The sequence below is a fragment of the Melospiza melodia genome, chromosome 1 (assembly GCF_035770615.1).
Source record: "Melospiza melodia melodia isolate bMelMel2 chromosome 1, bMelMel2.pri, whole genome shotgun sequence".
Taxonomy (NCBI): Eukaryota; Metazoa; Chordata; class Aves; order Passeriformes; family Passerellidae; genus Melospiza; species Melospiza melodia.
The window spans coordinates 108,614,902-108,630,176 of NC_086194.1; the positions used below are offsets into that span (position 1 = coordinate 108,614,902).

General features: G+C 39.4%; 1 protein-coding gene across 4 annotated transcripts in view; it reads right to left on the reverse strand.

The window, feature by feature from the left end:
* Positions 1 to 15,275, reverse strand: part of MOCOS (molybdenum cofactor sulfurase) — a 210,211-nt gene that overhangs the window by 14,370 nt on the left and 180,566 nt on the right. For all 4 annotated transcript variants that reach the window (XM_063163847.1, XM_063163867.1, XM_063163877.1 and 1 more), the window contains 4 exons: positions 13,924 to 14,086; positions 7,598 to 7,679; positions 3,413 to 3,537; positions 2,733 to 2,838 (listed from right to left, as the gene is read on the reverse strand). In XM_063163847.1, the coding sequence (XP_063019917.1) occupies positions 2,733 to 2,838; positions 3,413 to 3,537; positions 7,598 to 7,679; positions 13,924 to 14,086 (476 nt within the window). The remainder of the gene's footprint in view (positions 1 to 2,732; positions 2,839 to 3,412; positions 3,538 to 7,597; positions 7,680 to 13,923; positions 14,087 to 15,275) is intronic.

A 15,275-nucleotide genomic window follows, 5' to 3' on the forward strand; every position in this document is an offset into this window, starting at 1 on the left:
GTGCAGTTTCAGTCAGACCACAGGAGCCCAGCTCCACCAAGCCCCAGTGTTACAAGGGCTCCAGCAGCCTGGGGGTAGAAGGTGGGATGAGAAGCTGCAAGGCTACAGGTTTTCCCTCAAGATCCCACAGTTAATCCCATGGCTGAGACACAATTGGTAATGAATGCAGGAGGTGGGAGCCAACAGGAAGCGTAGATTATGCCAGTGCTCATACAAACAAGAAGGAAAACAGCAGTTACTTGTGGACACATTCAATTATGCTGCTGTGCTTCCCAGCTTTGCTGTGGTCTCTTGGAGTTTGGCTGCAGTGGAGCCTCTAGTTTTGACTGTGTTTTGCAAAATCTAAGTGCCTGACACCCAGCCATCACTGGGGGCATCAAAATCCCAGTAACCTCAGAGCTGGGCCTGCAGTGTCCTGAGACAGCTGCTTAAAAAACTTCAAGCTTCTGCTTATCTACCCCTTGCTGCTGAACTCAAAGACTGCAATGCCCCTACCCCGACCTCTCTGCCTTCAACCTGCTCGGACTCACATCCAGAATACCTCACCTCTCTTGCACCTCCCCCAGCCCTCAGAAATGCTTGTAATTACTTGGCAACACGTATCTGAGTAAATTTCCATTCTTTCTTCTCCCACAAAACATGCATTGGTTGGATGGAGTGGCAGGTACCTTCATCCTGCAAATCCTAACACGGACCTGCTTTGAACATCAGTGTAATATGCCAAAGTCAGCCTAGGTGCTTTGGATTTTCACAGCAGTGGGCTCTGCAAGAATACATTGCCTATATTTAACAGGCAAACTTGAAAATTAATATTTATATCCTCAGGGTTACAGTTCTAACAAGAACATTTGAGTACTAGGCCGGGCCATAGGGATTTGCACGGAGGTGACCTGTAATGGAAACAGCAGAGAGACAAATGTCTGCAGGTACATGTAGCCCTCCAACAGTACACTGGATTCTAATTTTTAATTGAATTACTGTTTCTGTTTTAGATCACCTCTAAAATGCCAAGTGCAAACTGAAGATTAGTTTTTACTTATGGAAGATACAAAGTGAAATTAAAAAAATTTAATTGAAAATTGAAGTTGTTTTGCAAAATTTAGCAGGTTTCATTTAAGCAAAACCAAACTCAAATGCCAAGAAGCTAAATAATACTTCTAAAAACCCTCCAATATTTAATAAAGACCCAGAAGTGCAGTTCTTAAAAGTACATTGGATAGTTCAATATTTGGGAAGTCCATACTCCATGATTTAGTAACAGTGCAGAATAAGGATGCTGTATATCTGAATTTATTTCTCCACAGTACGCAGGGAAAGCACTGCATGGCAAAATGCATGGAAGGGAGGAAACTTCCAACTCGGACTGCAGAGTGGGAAGCCAGATGCTTCTCAGTCACCATTGCAGCTCTGGTCACATTTGAGGAAGAGGAGATTATAAGCCTAGTTGTGCTGGAAGAAATTAGGTGTAAAATCAGTGATTGATCTGATGTTGAATGTCTTATTGAAGTTCATTCTTCTCCTGTGTCCTCACTTGCTGCTTCTTACTCTTCATCTTTGCACTCAAATCCCATATCTGAAAGGTTCCTCACTGAGTCTTATCATGGAAAAAGCCCATCCTGAGTAAGGGATGTCTGCAAGAAGTGCCCTCCCAAGGAGATGCAACCCAGCCAGTCAAGCCTCACAAGAAGACATTAATTGTCACTGAGAAAGGGTAGTCAAAACACTGAGACATTGACAGCTTCAAACCTTTTCTACAATAATTTCCCATGATATTCTAAAATTGCTCAATAGTCTGCTCCTGAAGAAGGAAAATCCTCAGACAATGCAAGCCCCAGTGATCTTGGTGATTCGTTCAGTCAGTGGATTTTAAATCCTGAAGCTATATACATATCCTCCTGCAGATATGTATACAGATACATATATCCTCTTCTACTCAAAGCAGGAATTTTCAGTGCAGGGGATGTGTTTGGTGGGTGACTAAGAGAAGAGAAGATGACTCCAGGAAGAAGCAAAAGTTTTAAGAGACAGGAAAAGAGGGCTCAGATACAATTGCTGGGATTGTGAGATGCACAGACATAATGCAGGACTTGAGGGAAGATTTCTTGTGGAATTTGAACCTTTCCTAGTTACAGTCAAGAAACAAAAATTTTCTGTAGTCAGTATATGAAAATTTGTTTGGTAATGGGTTTGTAAACTTTGAATTATGGACTGACTCAGTGTTTTATTTCCTGCTTCTATCTCCCACTTTTGTATAAGTAAAGCCAAATTAAATTAAGAAATAAAATTATTCCAGTCCTGAAAATACTTTCAAAGTATTTCTGTTGTGCATATTTACTCTAAATCTTAATAGTTCCCATGGGAGAGAAATAGTTCAGCCAGACTTTATATTTTTACCTGCCAGACAATTTATGTTGAGAAAACCTCTTTATCCTTGTTCTTCTGACAAACAGAAGTTGGCTGGTTCTCAGTATTTTTTCACCAAATCATTTGTCAAAAATTTCATTTAAATTTTCCTAAAGATGACTGGTGGACAGATGATGCTCATGCATTTAATCCAAATTCTTAAAAATCATAAAATAATTAGTAATTATAGCAGTTTAGTAGCTGTATTTTTTTGAATGTAGAAAAGTAACTATCTCTACATTTCCACATAAAACACCTATATTGGCATCTTATGCAAGATCCTGGAATGAAAGATCACTGAGAGACATTTGGAGGCAGAAGCATCTTACCTTGCAGAAATGTGTTCTTTCAGCTGCAGAATGCTTGCTACATTTATCAGGAGGTATTGTGCTTCATTCACAAGAGACAGTGAGAGGTTTGTAGCAGATGACAGACCTAAAAAAAAATAAAAATCAATCCAACATTCTAAAATCATCATAAAAATTAGTAATTTCACCTCATCTTTCTTTGACTTTTTACTCATTCTCATTGCTTGTTTATTCATTTGGTTCCAGGCACTAAGGAAATATTCCAAGGATGCCCTCCAACCTGCAAATGGTTATGATGCAATGCAGTTAGAAACTGAGATAGACGTGAGACTTTACCAAATTTGTAAAATAGTTTACAAGAGCAATATCTATGCATTTTCAATACTCTTTCAATTATTTTTGTAATGAAATTTAATCTCTGAATAAATTATTTGATTCTTCACAATCATTTTTCTAAATGGTCTCTTTGTGTTTCCAGGCAAAATCATGGTCATGATAATAACTTCCCCCCAATACTGGTTCCTCTGTACATTTTCACCAAATTTAACAAGTAGAAGGGAATTAAAAAGTCAGTTTGGGTATAACATAACACCTAGATCTATACTGGATAACCCTTTATCATACCTGTACACTCAATGTGAAGTCCATGAGCCTGATTTTTGCATAGGGAATCACAAATATTTTTAAGGATGACAACATACCTTTTGTATTTTTATGATGTGACTTGCTTTTCATGTCTGAACTTTGTCTTATCAAGCGACAAGGACGACCAAGAAACGCAGAGAGCCAGCCAGCAATTCTTTCTCCACAGTCATATGTTTTTACTCTATTACAAGAAGAGAGGAAGTTTAAATTTGATTGGCCAAACATTAATTTGCAAACCAGAAGTCAAATTGTGAAGACGTTTATTCTGCTTCCTTCAATACGAAGTACAGAATCCATACTGTCTGATGAATTTCTGATGTGAAGATCTGCATGACTCTAATCCCTCATTTCTTCAAGTTTACTCCTTTCCTCTTGAAATTGACTTTCACAAGATCTAATCTAGTTTAGTATGGAAAATTACTATAGAATAAAGGATTAATCATGACATTGAAGACACTGACTCTGAAATACAATAAGTGGTTGCCCATATAACACTATTACAAAACAGTATTATGAAATAGTCACACTCTAAAACAGAGAGGAATGATCTAAGTTCAATTTAAGACTGCTCTGCTGTGTGTAATTTTTAGTGATCCCATCAGGTACAATGATGTTACCTCTCCAATTTAAATCATGTTTGTACTAACATTTCATATTAAAACATAGCTCCACTAACAGAGGCCAAGCATCTCTCTAAAGATGACTTCCATTACTTGTAAAATGTCTAGTGAGTCATGCAAGCTGGCAATAGAATTGCCTTCTTTACCTGGATGTAGTCTTTCCTAGAGGGACTTTGAAATCATCTCTCTCAATCCAAGAAGGCCACTGATGCTGTTTGACATTAGGTTCCTCAGCCCTGAGTAAACTTAATGTCGTTTAAATCTCCCAGACATCTCATTTAAATCAGTTGTCTGGTTTTCACTCACAGATAATGGAAAGAAATAAGTAGTTCCCATCTATATTAGACGTCAGGATGGGACGACTCTCACTGTGGGAATGTTCAACTCTCTAGTGACCACATAAAGAGATTTGACTGATACCTAACTCTAAATGTAAGATGAATGTGACTTCCTATGCTGACCTAGGAAACATACCTATAGCAAGGAAAGCGAAGTAGTTGCGTTCCTATTCTCACCCTGATGTCTATCCAGCCTAAGCAGTTGATCTGCATGGAAACCATCTGCTTTGTGAAACAAGAAAACAGCTAATCACAGCAAAAGGGGCTAAATCCCAGGACTGAGAGGAAATTGGCTCAGCTTTACAAACTGCTCTGTTGTTTTCAAATGAATTTCACAGGTACAAAGCCAGCAGAAGTGAAACCAAGGAGATTTTATAATCCTGCATGGATCTGGTATCTCTTCAGTGCTTATTCTGGATTTTGAATTATGGTGCAGCTCTGCATCCCTCTCCCCACTCAGAGTGGACAGATGTCAACCAGAGCTGCATCTAGCCAGTGATGCCCTAGAACTGGAATGGTGTTCTGGTATGAGTATGAGATGCAGGCACCGTGTCAAGAAAGAGGCCAAAAGGTGAGTGTCCACATGAGATTTCAGTCTGAACTGTGTTAGGGAGAAGGCTGTTCATGAGAACACATGACTCTTCCATGGTAACAGTGCAGGTGAAACAAATTCCTCCAATATTTTTTTCCACCTTCACAGAGGTTCTAGGGGTGTTTAAAATCTCTCTTGAGCCAATTGCCTCTCGCAGCGTGTTGGAAATTAATACTGTATAAATCAGGAAGAAAGTTTTGCCCTCTCTGTATACACTTATTGTTTTGAGTCACACTGGCTGAGTTAGAGATTCACACCATCCTTGATATTTCATCAAATGCCACTGTGTACTTTTTGTACTCCAAATCACGTGTTTTCAAATTGCTTTCCCTTATTGTCAGACCATTTTCTGAGCAAGTACCATCATCTCTTCAAGGTCTTAGTCAAAGTCATTCTGTTGTAGCTCAATTCGACTTGTTTTCTGCTTGTGTTTATTTTTGTGGAGTATAACTTTACATCTGTCAGCATTACATTTCATTTGGCACATGTCAGGCAATTTATAAAAGAGAGCCTATTTCTCTCTTATTTCACTTGCTGTTTGCCTTGAGTTTCCCACTCATCTTTCTATTATGTCATTTAGCTTCAGTGCATTACAACTGGTCCCTCTAGCAGGGTAATTTACAGAACAAGAAACAAGGACAGATGAAGTCTGAATATTGATCCCATGGGATATAATACAACAGGCTCAGTTCACCTTGTTCTTAACTACATCTTTGTCTTCTACCACTGCTACACTTCCCTTGATCTCTTTGATTTTGCAACCTGTCAAAGAGGAGGTTGTGTCCCTCCTTATTTCAGTAGAGCAGCAACCTTCAGAATTTAGGGTCTTCTTCAGCATCAATCCTATCAACATTGCTTCTACTTTCATCATTTATGTCACTGGTAGACATTGTACCAGAAAGCCAGGTCCCTCTGATGTGAGCAGCCCCCTCTGGGATGAAGGCTAACGCTGATGAATTGCTTCAGAAGGGAAATTTGGGCTCATTAAACTTCCGCGGCTGCTGCGAAATTAAACTTCTTCACATGACTGCTTGCAGATTCTACATCATGTGCTTTTCTCAGTTATCTCAGTCTAAATTCAGAGTAAGCCAACAGAACTGGGTGAAATAACAGCATCAGAGCACAGAACTAATAAATAGAAAATACATTCACTGGGCATTTCCTTCTAATAAAAGCCTTTTAACAAAGACTTTTGGCCCCACTGCTCACCTTAAACATGTTGCAGAAAAGACCCCGACCACAAATCACCTCCTGTCCTCTTGCAAAGCACTGTTTTTCTCATTATTTTTGGCCCTGGAGGCTCCTCTGCTGAAACACTGGAAACTGGAATAAATGGCTATTGGGTCTCTGAGCAGTTTCAGAGCCTCATCAGTGTTGTTCAACTCATCCTGCTTTACTTCTTTTCTTGTTTATTTGCTAGTCACAGTCCACTCCTTGCAATTTGCTTTCACAACCCCTTTCTTTTTCATTCTGTTCTTTCCTTCCTTCACAGAACTCTTAAGAAAGTTTCCCATGAAAACTTCCAATTTGATACAATAAAAATGACATAGTCAGTTACATGAAAGAGAAGCTACAATAAACAGTATGGCAAAAAATTTTATGCACACAGAGAGAAAGATAACTCAGGCTGTTTTATGGCTTGTAATAGATGGGCTTACCATGGGGAGGCTAGGGATGAGTCAACACTAAGGGAAGTGGGACAGATGGTTAAAACAAATGACTCTTGGGTGGGTTCCACTACCTGAGGAAAATACACTTCTGAGGAAAAGATCCTCTTTATCATCTGAATAGCTAGTCGAAAAGAAGGAGAAGATAATTTTCTGCATGGCTCCATGGGGAAATTGCCGGGTCTTCTGCTTGTTAGTTTATGTGTTACTCAGAGAAGCAAATGTAGAGGGCTACAAAAAATTAGTATACCTTGGTGAAAGGAAGACATAAATCTTTAAGTGCCTCTTTTAGTTGGACTTACCAAGAGACTCATTGAAAAGAAACACAGTAGATAATGCAAATGTACTTTAGGAAGGCACTTGATACACTGCCACTCAGAAAACTTAATGAGACTGCAGGAAGTTCTTAGAAAATATGATGAATAAACACTTAAGTTTATGGATAGGAAATAATTTTATTCCTAATGTTATATTCACTGAAGTGGTATGTCTACTGATTAGAATTAATGTTATTTAACTTACGTACCTGCAGTCAAGATTGTTAAGGGGACACTGAACAACATGGGTGGTCAAAACAAAATTAAAAAGGATTGCAAATATGGAAAGCTGTTTATAACTTTAGAAGGTTCTAGCAGTTTTAAATCCATGCGGTATGAAATGGGCAAAGCTGCTAACACCATCACTATTAAATGTGGGAACTGAATTCAAGTCCTTCTGAGAGGTAACTGGGGACACCTCCTTTTCTCATGCTTGGAGCAAGTAAATAAAAAGATCTCACAAAGTCAGTTTACTGTACTGTCGTTCCTCTCCTTTTTTCATGTCTCAAAATTTTTTACTATTTTCTATCAGACATGTTGGGCATCCCAACTTATTTAAATAGGACCACTCTCCTTGTTCACTAATCATTCATTGCTTTCCACCAGTTTTTCAAGGACTTCAGTCTGTGTGTACATTCTGTCTATGTTCACATCCTGAGTGCCACTACAGTGATTTTCAGCTTCAGTACCTCTCTGCTCTCCCTTACCTGTGTGAACAGACCTTACTCTCACAGGTCACAGCCTCTTTTCCAGTATTATCTTCTAGTGGCACAGATATGGGGTCCATGCCTAGGTGGGAAGACAGAAAGTCATATTTAAATAAAAAAATTATGAAGAATGATAGGATCATGAAAAACTTGCTATTTTTGCTTCTTTGCACAGTCACAGCAGCTTCACTAACAGCAAATTAAAAAAAAAAATCTTTTTTCTTTTTGCTAGAATTATATTCTCTGCCGGCAGGTGGCTCCAAATGATAAAATAAAGTGCCAAGGCTGCAGATGACCTTGGCACTCAAAGTATATTTAAAAAATACACAGTTTCAGCTTTGAGTAATTTCCTTCTCTGTTTATCTCAGGCAGCAAAACTGGCACGGAATTATGGCCTCAGTCACGGTTTCTGTTGAAAGGATGGTTCCTCTGACAAGTCAGGAGATGATGTTAAACACTGTCATGTTGGAGTAGAGGGATTGAGTGATCTGAAAGATGAAAGATGGAGGAGGAGGGGAAGAAAAAAAGAGGCACAGTCTTTTCAAAAAAGAAATATACTGTGAGACAAAACTATGATAATTTAAAGACAAGACAAAATGTATGGAAAACTGCAAATGAGACAATTATTCCCATCTATTCATCTCCAAGTTTAAACCAGCTGAGGATTCCCTGGTAATGATCTATTTTAACTTCTCCCACATTCTTCCCATCTTGAACAGAATGAGCCAAAGATACGGAAAGAATACTGTAGTTTGCTAGAACCAAAAAGAAAAGCTGTACTACTTTTCTTTCTGTTAATTGAAAACAATAATCTTAAATGAAGAACAAAGTGTTTTACTGGGTGACTGCAATAAATCCAGCTTTTCCATTACACTGCAACATTGCAACATATATTAACCAAAACTTTTACTACCCCCCATTTCCCAGAATTATAACTACATATTTTGATATTATACAACATTGTAAAACAAAAAAGAAATCATGCTCTACCAGCTCTGTGATACGGTGAAATCAAGTTGGCTTATTTTCTTCTGAAGAGTAATAAAATGTAGTTCAGATTAATTGTAACACCACTATCAGCTCTGTTTCATGCATGTTTTACAAAATAGAAAGTGGTCTACCTCTTCTTTTGTTAATTATGTTAGTATATGTCATAAGTGACGACAGAGGGGCGAAAAGTTGGGTTCACTTAAGAAAATAATGCATGTAAAAAATGCTTTGAACTACCCTGTAACAACCTGAAAAAAAGCCAATGTTATTATCTTATCAACTAGAACCCTTGGGCTTTGAAACAATTAAACATTAGAATCATTCCTTCTGGAAAAGACGAGTTTGAAATATTTCATCCTGCAGCACTTTTAACTGTTACATCTTTCAAATACTTCCTAAGAAAGTCATACTCACAAAATTTCCTAAAATAGAATTTCAGGGCTTTAAAAAGGCTTTTATACACCAGCAAGTGTATCACATTTTTATTGAACAGTACACATTTTATACTGATGTTTAGGTCAGTTAAACATTGTTAATTACAATTTTATTCTGTCTTTAAGGCAAAAAAATAAAGTAGAATATTGCCAGTTACTAAAGTGCAAAAGCTGTCATTCTCCATGGTAATTTGCTTGATAATAAAATTCACAGATGTGCTCACAGTATTAATATAAAAAAATCTTATCGTTATAGCTCCTATTTTCAGCCAATGAGAAAAATTAGAGATCTGTTATTTCAATAGACTGAAATATAAACCATTCATGTATATTCTTTCATCAGTGTATGCACTTAATTCCCATTATTTTTATTGGCAGTAACACATGACTATTTGAAGGCACAATAAACTCCATAAAGTGCAATTAGCTGCTCAGTTTTGCTAGCATCTTTCTACTCCAATATTTTAAGATGCCTCCTCAACACTCAGAATTTCTCCCACTGCGCAGTGACAAACTAATGCTCAACTTGCCAGATTAATGCTTTTTGTTAGCTAAAATGGAAAGAGAGAAATTAGTCTTTTCCAGAAATATATTCTCAGCTGAATTCTGTTTGGCTACACATTTGTGTAGGTCAGGAACAAGTGCGATGTAATCTGTGCTCCCATGTATTTGATGGAGGAGGACACTGAGATTTCCCTTGATTCTCACTCCAGTAATAGGGTTTCTGGAAATGAAGGCACTTGCTCCTGCTCACCTTTCAGTTACTGGGAGCCAAACCTCTAATAACTTCATTCAATACACATGAAATTCTTTCTCTCCATGAAGTCTGATTTAGAGTTAGGTACACTGATTTTCTCAAAGTGGGTTCTGTGATAGCAAGGCTTTGTTACACTCTGAACAGTAAACAAAATAGGGAATGCCTGTTAACAACCACATTGCCTAAGAAAATAATTCTGACAAAATTAATAAATGCAGTTTCTCAAAATTAAAATCTCACTCTCTTTGAGGAAGAAAAGTACAGCCAGTGAGAGAGCACGCACAAGCCCTTCCTCTCCCTCTGCTCTCACTTAACCCCTTTGTCAGAGATCCGGGAAACACCTGGAGCTCTCCAGCTGCCATGCAAGCCAACTAATTTTGCAGGCATGCCAGGCAAAGATCCTAAGCCTTCAGGCAGCTTTGGGCTTGTGTAGAGCCTCACTCTGCCATCCTTGCTGCCCACAGTGGACGGGTGGCACGATTGCACATCTGGGTTGGTCAGACAGCAAGGTCTGCCCTCCACAGCTGGGGCTACAGAGACACCCAACATGCAGGGGTTAAAGAACAGCCCTGAAAAGGGTGTCTCAGCACAGAGAATTCAGCAAAAGGTGTTAAAGTAGTTACAGTCACACTAAATCATGCTGACAAATTTTTGTTGGACAGAGAAGACAGAGAATAATTAGCCACATTGAAATAAAATAGCCATAAACAAATTTTCTGGTAATGAAAAGTTCTAGAGGGAGAAGAACACGTGTGCCTGGAGGGGAAGAGAGAACAGACTCATTATGTTTTAAAAGTGGCACAGATAAAGCATTCACCATAATCTAACAGTGTAACAGCAAAACGCTCCTAAAAACCTCTGTGTGCTCCAGCTACGCGGGATCCGGCACACTTGGCTTTGGGCACTTACCAGAGCCCCTATTCCAGTAGCACACTTGCCTTAGGCTCTCTCTTTTGGAGAGAGCCCCTCCAGCCAGCAAAGCTTGCCCAGGGCAGAGGTGTGAGCCACAGGCTGTGCTCCCAACAGGAAAAGCATGGATAGCAGCGGGGCTGGCAGGGAAAGCACCGCGGGTACGGCTCCTTGCAGAGGCAGGCAGCTGGACTGCGCTGTCACCATCACCTGCAGCACTGGGCCTGCACAGTCACCGAAGCAAGGGCATGGCAGAAATGGAGAGAACAGAGAATCACAGAATCACAGAAGTTCAAGGCTGGAAGAGACCTATAAGATCATCAAGTCCAGCCCATGTTCTAACTATTCAACTAGATGATGGCAGCAAGTGCCACATCCAGTCTTTTTTTGAACTCTTCAAGGGATGATGACTCCACCACCTCACTGGGTAAATGATTCCAGTATCTGACCACTCCTTCTGTAAAATATTTCCTTCTTAATTCTAACTTACATCTCGCTTGACGCAGCTTGAGACTGTGTCTTCTTGTTCTATCTGTTGTCGCACAACAGAAACTCAGCACAGGGACTGTGAGGGCAGGGGGAGGAGAGTTGGAGGGAACAAAGCTCAGCTTGGAAAGATGCATGCAGCTGTGGCTGAGTAAAGGCGGTTCGGGTGGGTGGCCTTCCATGTGGATGAAGGAGCGAAGCAGGAGGAGACCTGGAGGCAGCTGTCAGTCACCAGGCCAAGAGCTACAGATCTGAAATAGCATCGGCCACCAACACAGGCAGCCAAGGTTCTGAGCTTCAGAATAACCAGCTTGGCTCAAGTGGGTTCCACTGCTCCCCACCACATAGATCACTGCTCACAGGCTGTGCTTCACAACAACTGGCCTGGCTCCAGTGAGTTCCAGTGCTCCCCACCCCATGGATCACTGCTCTCAGGCAGCATTCAGCTTCAGGCCCCACATTTGCAACCAACTACAGACAGGCTGGAGGTGTGGTGACAAAAACAGCAGGGATTAACGTGGGATTTGTGAGGAAAGAGTCAATTTATTAAATTAAATTTGTCTGCCATGAAATTATTTAAGTGGAAGACATAACACTGACCCATGTTTGTGAAGGGATAAAAGATAAAGATTAAAAATTTAACACCAACAAACAAATAATGGATTTGGACTGCAGGTAAGAAGAAAGAAAACCTAATAAATATTGGAACAACTTCCTACAGTTTTATGTGCTCAGCCTTATCCTGCTGGTTTGTGTGTGCTCCCATCATTGTGCCATATTAGGAGCAGTAAGCTCTGGAATAGACTCCCCAAGGAAAAGACTCCCATTATCTCACTGTCAAGAACTTTAAAAAATGCCACAGATTGCAAGACCAATCAGCAGGACTACTAGAAAAGAGGCCCCAGATCACCTCATGGGCTGGGACTTTGGTAGCTGGAGTCATTATACAAAGAATAAAATTACTCCATTCTTACACACTGGCTGTACCAAAGCAGGCTGTAAATAAATGGCAATGACATTGCCATTAGAGCACACTGATCAATTACTTTTGGGTAGAAAAATGATCGATGGACTTGGACAATCACTTCTGTGGGGAAATGGTTCTCACTTTCATAGGAAGGAAAGGCAAATGACAGTGAAAATTCCAAAAAAGACACACAGCAAAATGTAGAATTTAAAGGCAAATTTCACCCCAGCACTAACTGTGGCAAGAGACTGTAAATCTCAGTGTGAAATGCGTGCCTTGACTGTCATTTTTGTCTGGGAAAACTTCCTCCTGACTCCCTGAAGTATGACAGGTGTTACTGACAGGTGTTATTGACAGGTGAACATACTAATGGGTAGGCACTTGTCTGAACGAGTGCTAGCAAGGAAAAAAAAATGAAGAACAGACTCAGAATGGTCAGAAAGGAAGTGAGATGGTAAGGTGGTAAGGAAACAAATCTCTAGAAATAATTAGTTCTGAAGCACACGATAAATTAAAAGTTGTGGGAGAAGGCGGTCTGTGCAAGTCTACTACAGAAATTTGAGGTGCAAGGTGCTCCATGTAGAATTGAAATGAATTAATGATAGATTTTCAAGGAAATAGGGCCAAGGAAAGAGAGGAAAGCAGCAGTGTATGTGTCAGTGAGCAAGTCTGGGATCCCTAAGAAGAGACTAGTTTGTGTTTGGGATTGGAAACAGAAAATAGCAAATAGAAAATTAGTTGAAGTATCAAAATGTACATTTGAGAAATCTATTTCAGAGAAAAAGAATCAACAGGTCAGACTTAATTCTATGGAGAGTGCTCAGACAGTTGGAGATGACAGCAACCCTAATTTACACACAGAAAGGAGACTGTGGTTACAGATCCTCTCGTATGGCTTTCTAAAAAAGGGTGAAAAATCTGAAGATAGGTTCCCTTGTTTTGCTCTGGCTGCTGAAAATGTGGGCACGTGTATTACTAGTGGTTAAGACATTATGGGCTGAGTAAATGTGGGACCCCAGGGAAATGATGAACACCATTCAGACACAAGCAAACTCAGCATTAGTAATGACTTCTGTCAATTCAAACCTGTTCCAGTGTTCAGAGGCAATGGCACTGTTATGAAAATAAATAATTTTCACCCCTGAGTAGTAAAGGGCTTTCTGTAACACTTTACATATTTTTTCATGTTTTTCTCCTCAGCAGTGAATAAAAAGGATTTTGATAATTCACAGGAAGCTCAAACACCATAAAATATTTGCCTGCTAGTGCAAGTATTTAATTGAGTTAAATAATGTCTGGTCCTTATTTTAATTCATACTAATTTCCACTGAAGACTTTACCCCTCTAATCCCACAGCTGGAAGGAGGAAGAGAGATCCAAAATGGGAAGGTTTTTGTCCAAGTTGTTTAATGTTAAGACTCCTATTCCTTTACCTTTGCAGGATTAACAATCCCTTCAGGCTATGGGACTTCATGCTGTGGAGAGACACCAGTCAGTAAATTTCCATACCTGTCTGTTCCTTTCTCCATCCTGGAGCATTCACTTAGTGATTGCACATAGGGAGTCACCGTCTATTCTCTGCCTGCCCAACAATAAATTAGGAAGCCTCCCAGGGCTGCATCTAACAGGTTGGGCTTTGTTGCCCTCAGCTGGCACAGAACTTGTCCCTGAAGTCACAAGTAAGCATGCACAGCATTCAGTAGTTTGGTGGGAGCATGCAGGTGTCCCTGCCTAGAAATCCAACACTAATAATGAAGGCAAGGGAAGGATATTGTTTACCAACCTTCTGCCTGAATGACCATAATTTTTTGCTTCAGATCAATTGAAGGGTTCACAAGACACAACCTTGGCTCCTGCTTCTGAGTCATGCAGACTCCATTCTGGTTTACAACCATCCAGTTGCGGTCATACAGCAAACCCTGGTTTCCTACTGGCCATTCTGTAACCTGGGAAAGCATTAGGAGGGGGTACAAGGGTTTAAAAGAATGTTTGCTGCATTAATAGATTCATGCTGAAAGGAAAAGAGAAGGAAAAGAATCCATTCATCAAAGATAAAGATATCACTGCACAATGCTGACAAAAAAAATCAAATTACTGAAAGTTTTACATATTATCATACAGTTTAACAGAGCTATAAAAATAAACAGTCCAAGAAACACTCTGAAAACTGTCTTCAATTTTATAACTCATCCATTTTTAGGACCTATTCCTCCAGAAATTTTCATTTAACTTACAAAGCACAGAAATTTTATGGGTATTTTATGAATTGAGGCAAAACCAAACAAACAGAAAGCAGGAAAACGGTGAAATTCAAAATTCTGAAAAAAATTGTTTTTCATAAAATGGGACCACTTTACAATTAATCCATTTGAGAAAATCTCTGTCACTGAAGCTTTTGCTTTTACTGGGAGAATAATAGTTTCTTTAAATTCCCTTACAACAAAACACATTGTCTTCTTTGCTATCTGTTGTTCCATTATGTCTATAACAGCCTTTACATTGAATAGCCCATACAAGAAGATTGTCCTTGCTTTCACATACATTTTTCTGGTGAAAAGAACATCTCTTTCTGATGCTACACAGATGGTAATCTTGAAATCCAAAAAGAGAGCAATTTTAGTAATGCCTTTGGGTGACATTAATATCTGCTTTCTTCTCCAGAATGTTAAAATATTAATACCATTCTTGTAATATAAAGCTGGCCACCAACATATTCTTCAGCTCACGTATGCTTTCTAGTCACAGTTGAATGGGGAGAAAAGTTTACAGCTGAACTTTGATGAATTCTTATAGAAAAGCTGAGCACATCTCACATGAATTAGCCAACAAAAGACTTCAGAAAAACCCTATTGAGTAAAAGATATGTCAAGCACAGCCTGATGCCATGAAGAACAGCATGTCTGGAGGCACTAGTTAGATTAATTAAAAATCATATTTTTGTTTATCATGTGATCAACCCAAAACTTGACAGAACCTAAAATATCTCATATAAACTTGTCCTGTTTTTATAGAAGCCTGCAGCAGCAGTTTGACACTGACTGCCTGACTATAGAAAGCTAAGGGCAGGCATGGGAGAACTGAAAACTTAAAGCATCAAAACTGAAATAAAAACAATTTCACCACAGCGCAGTCAAC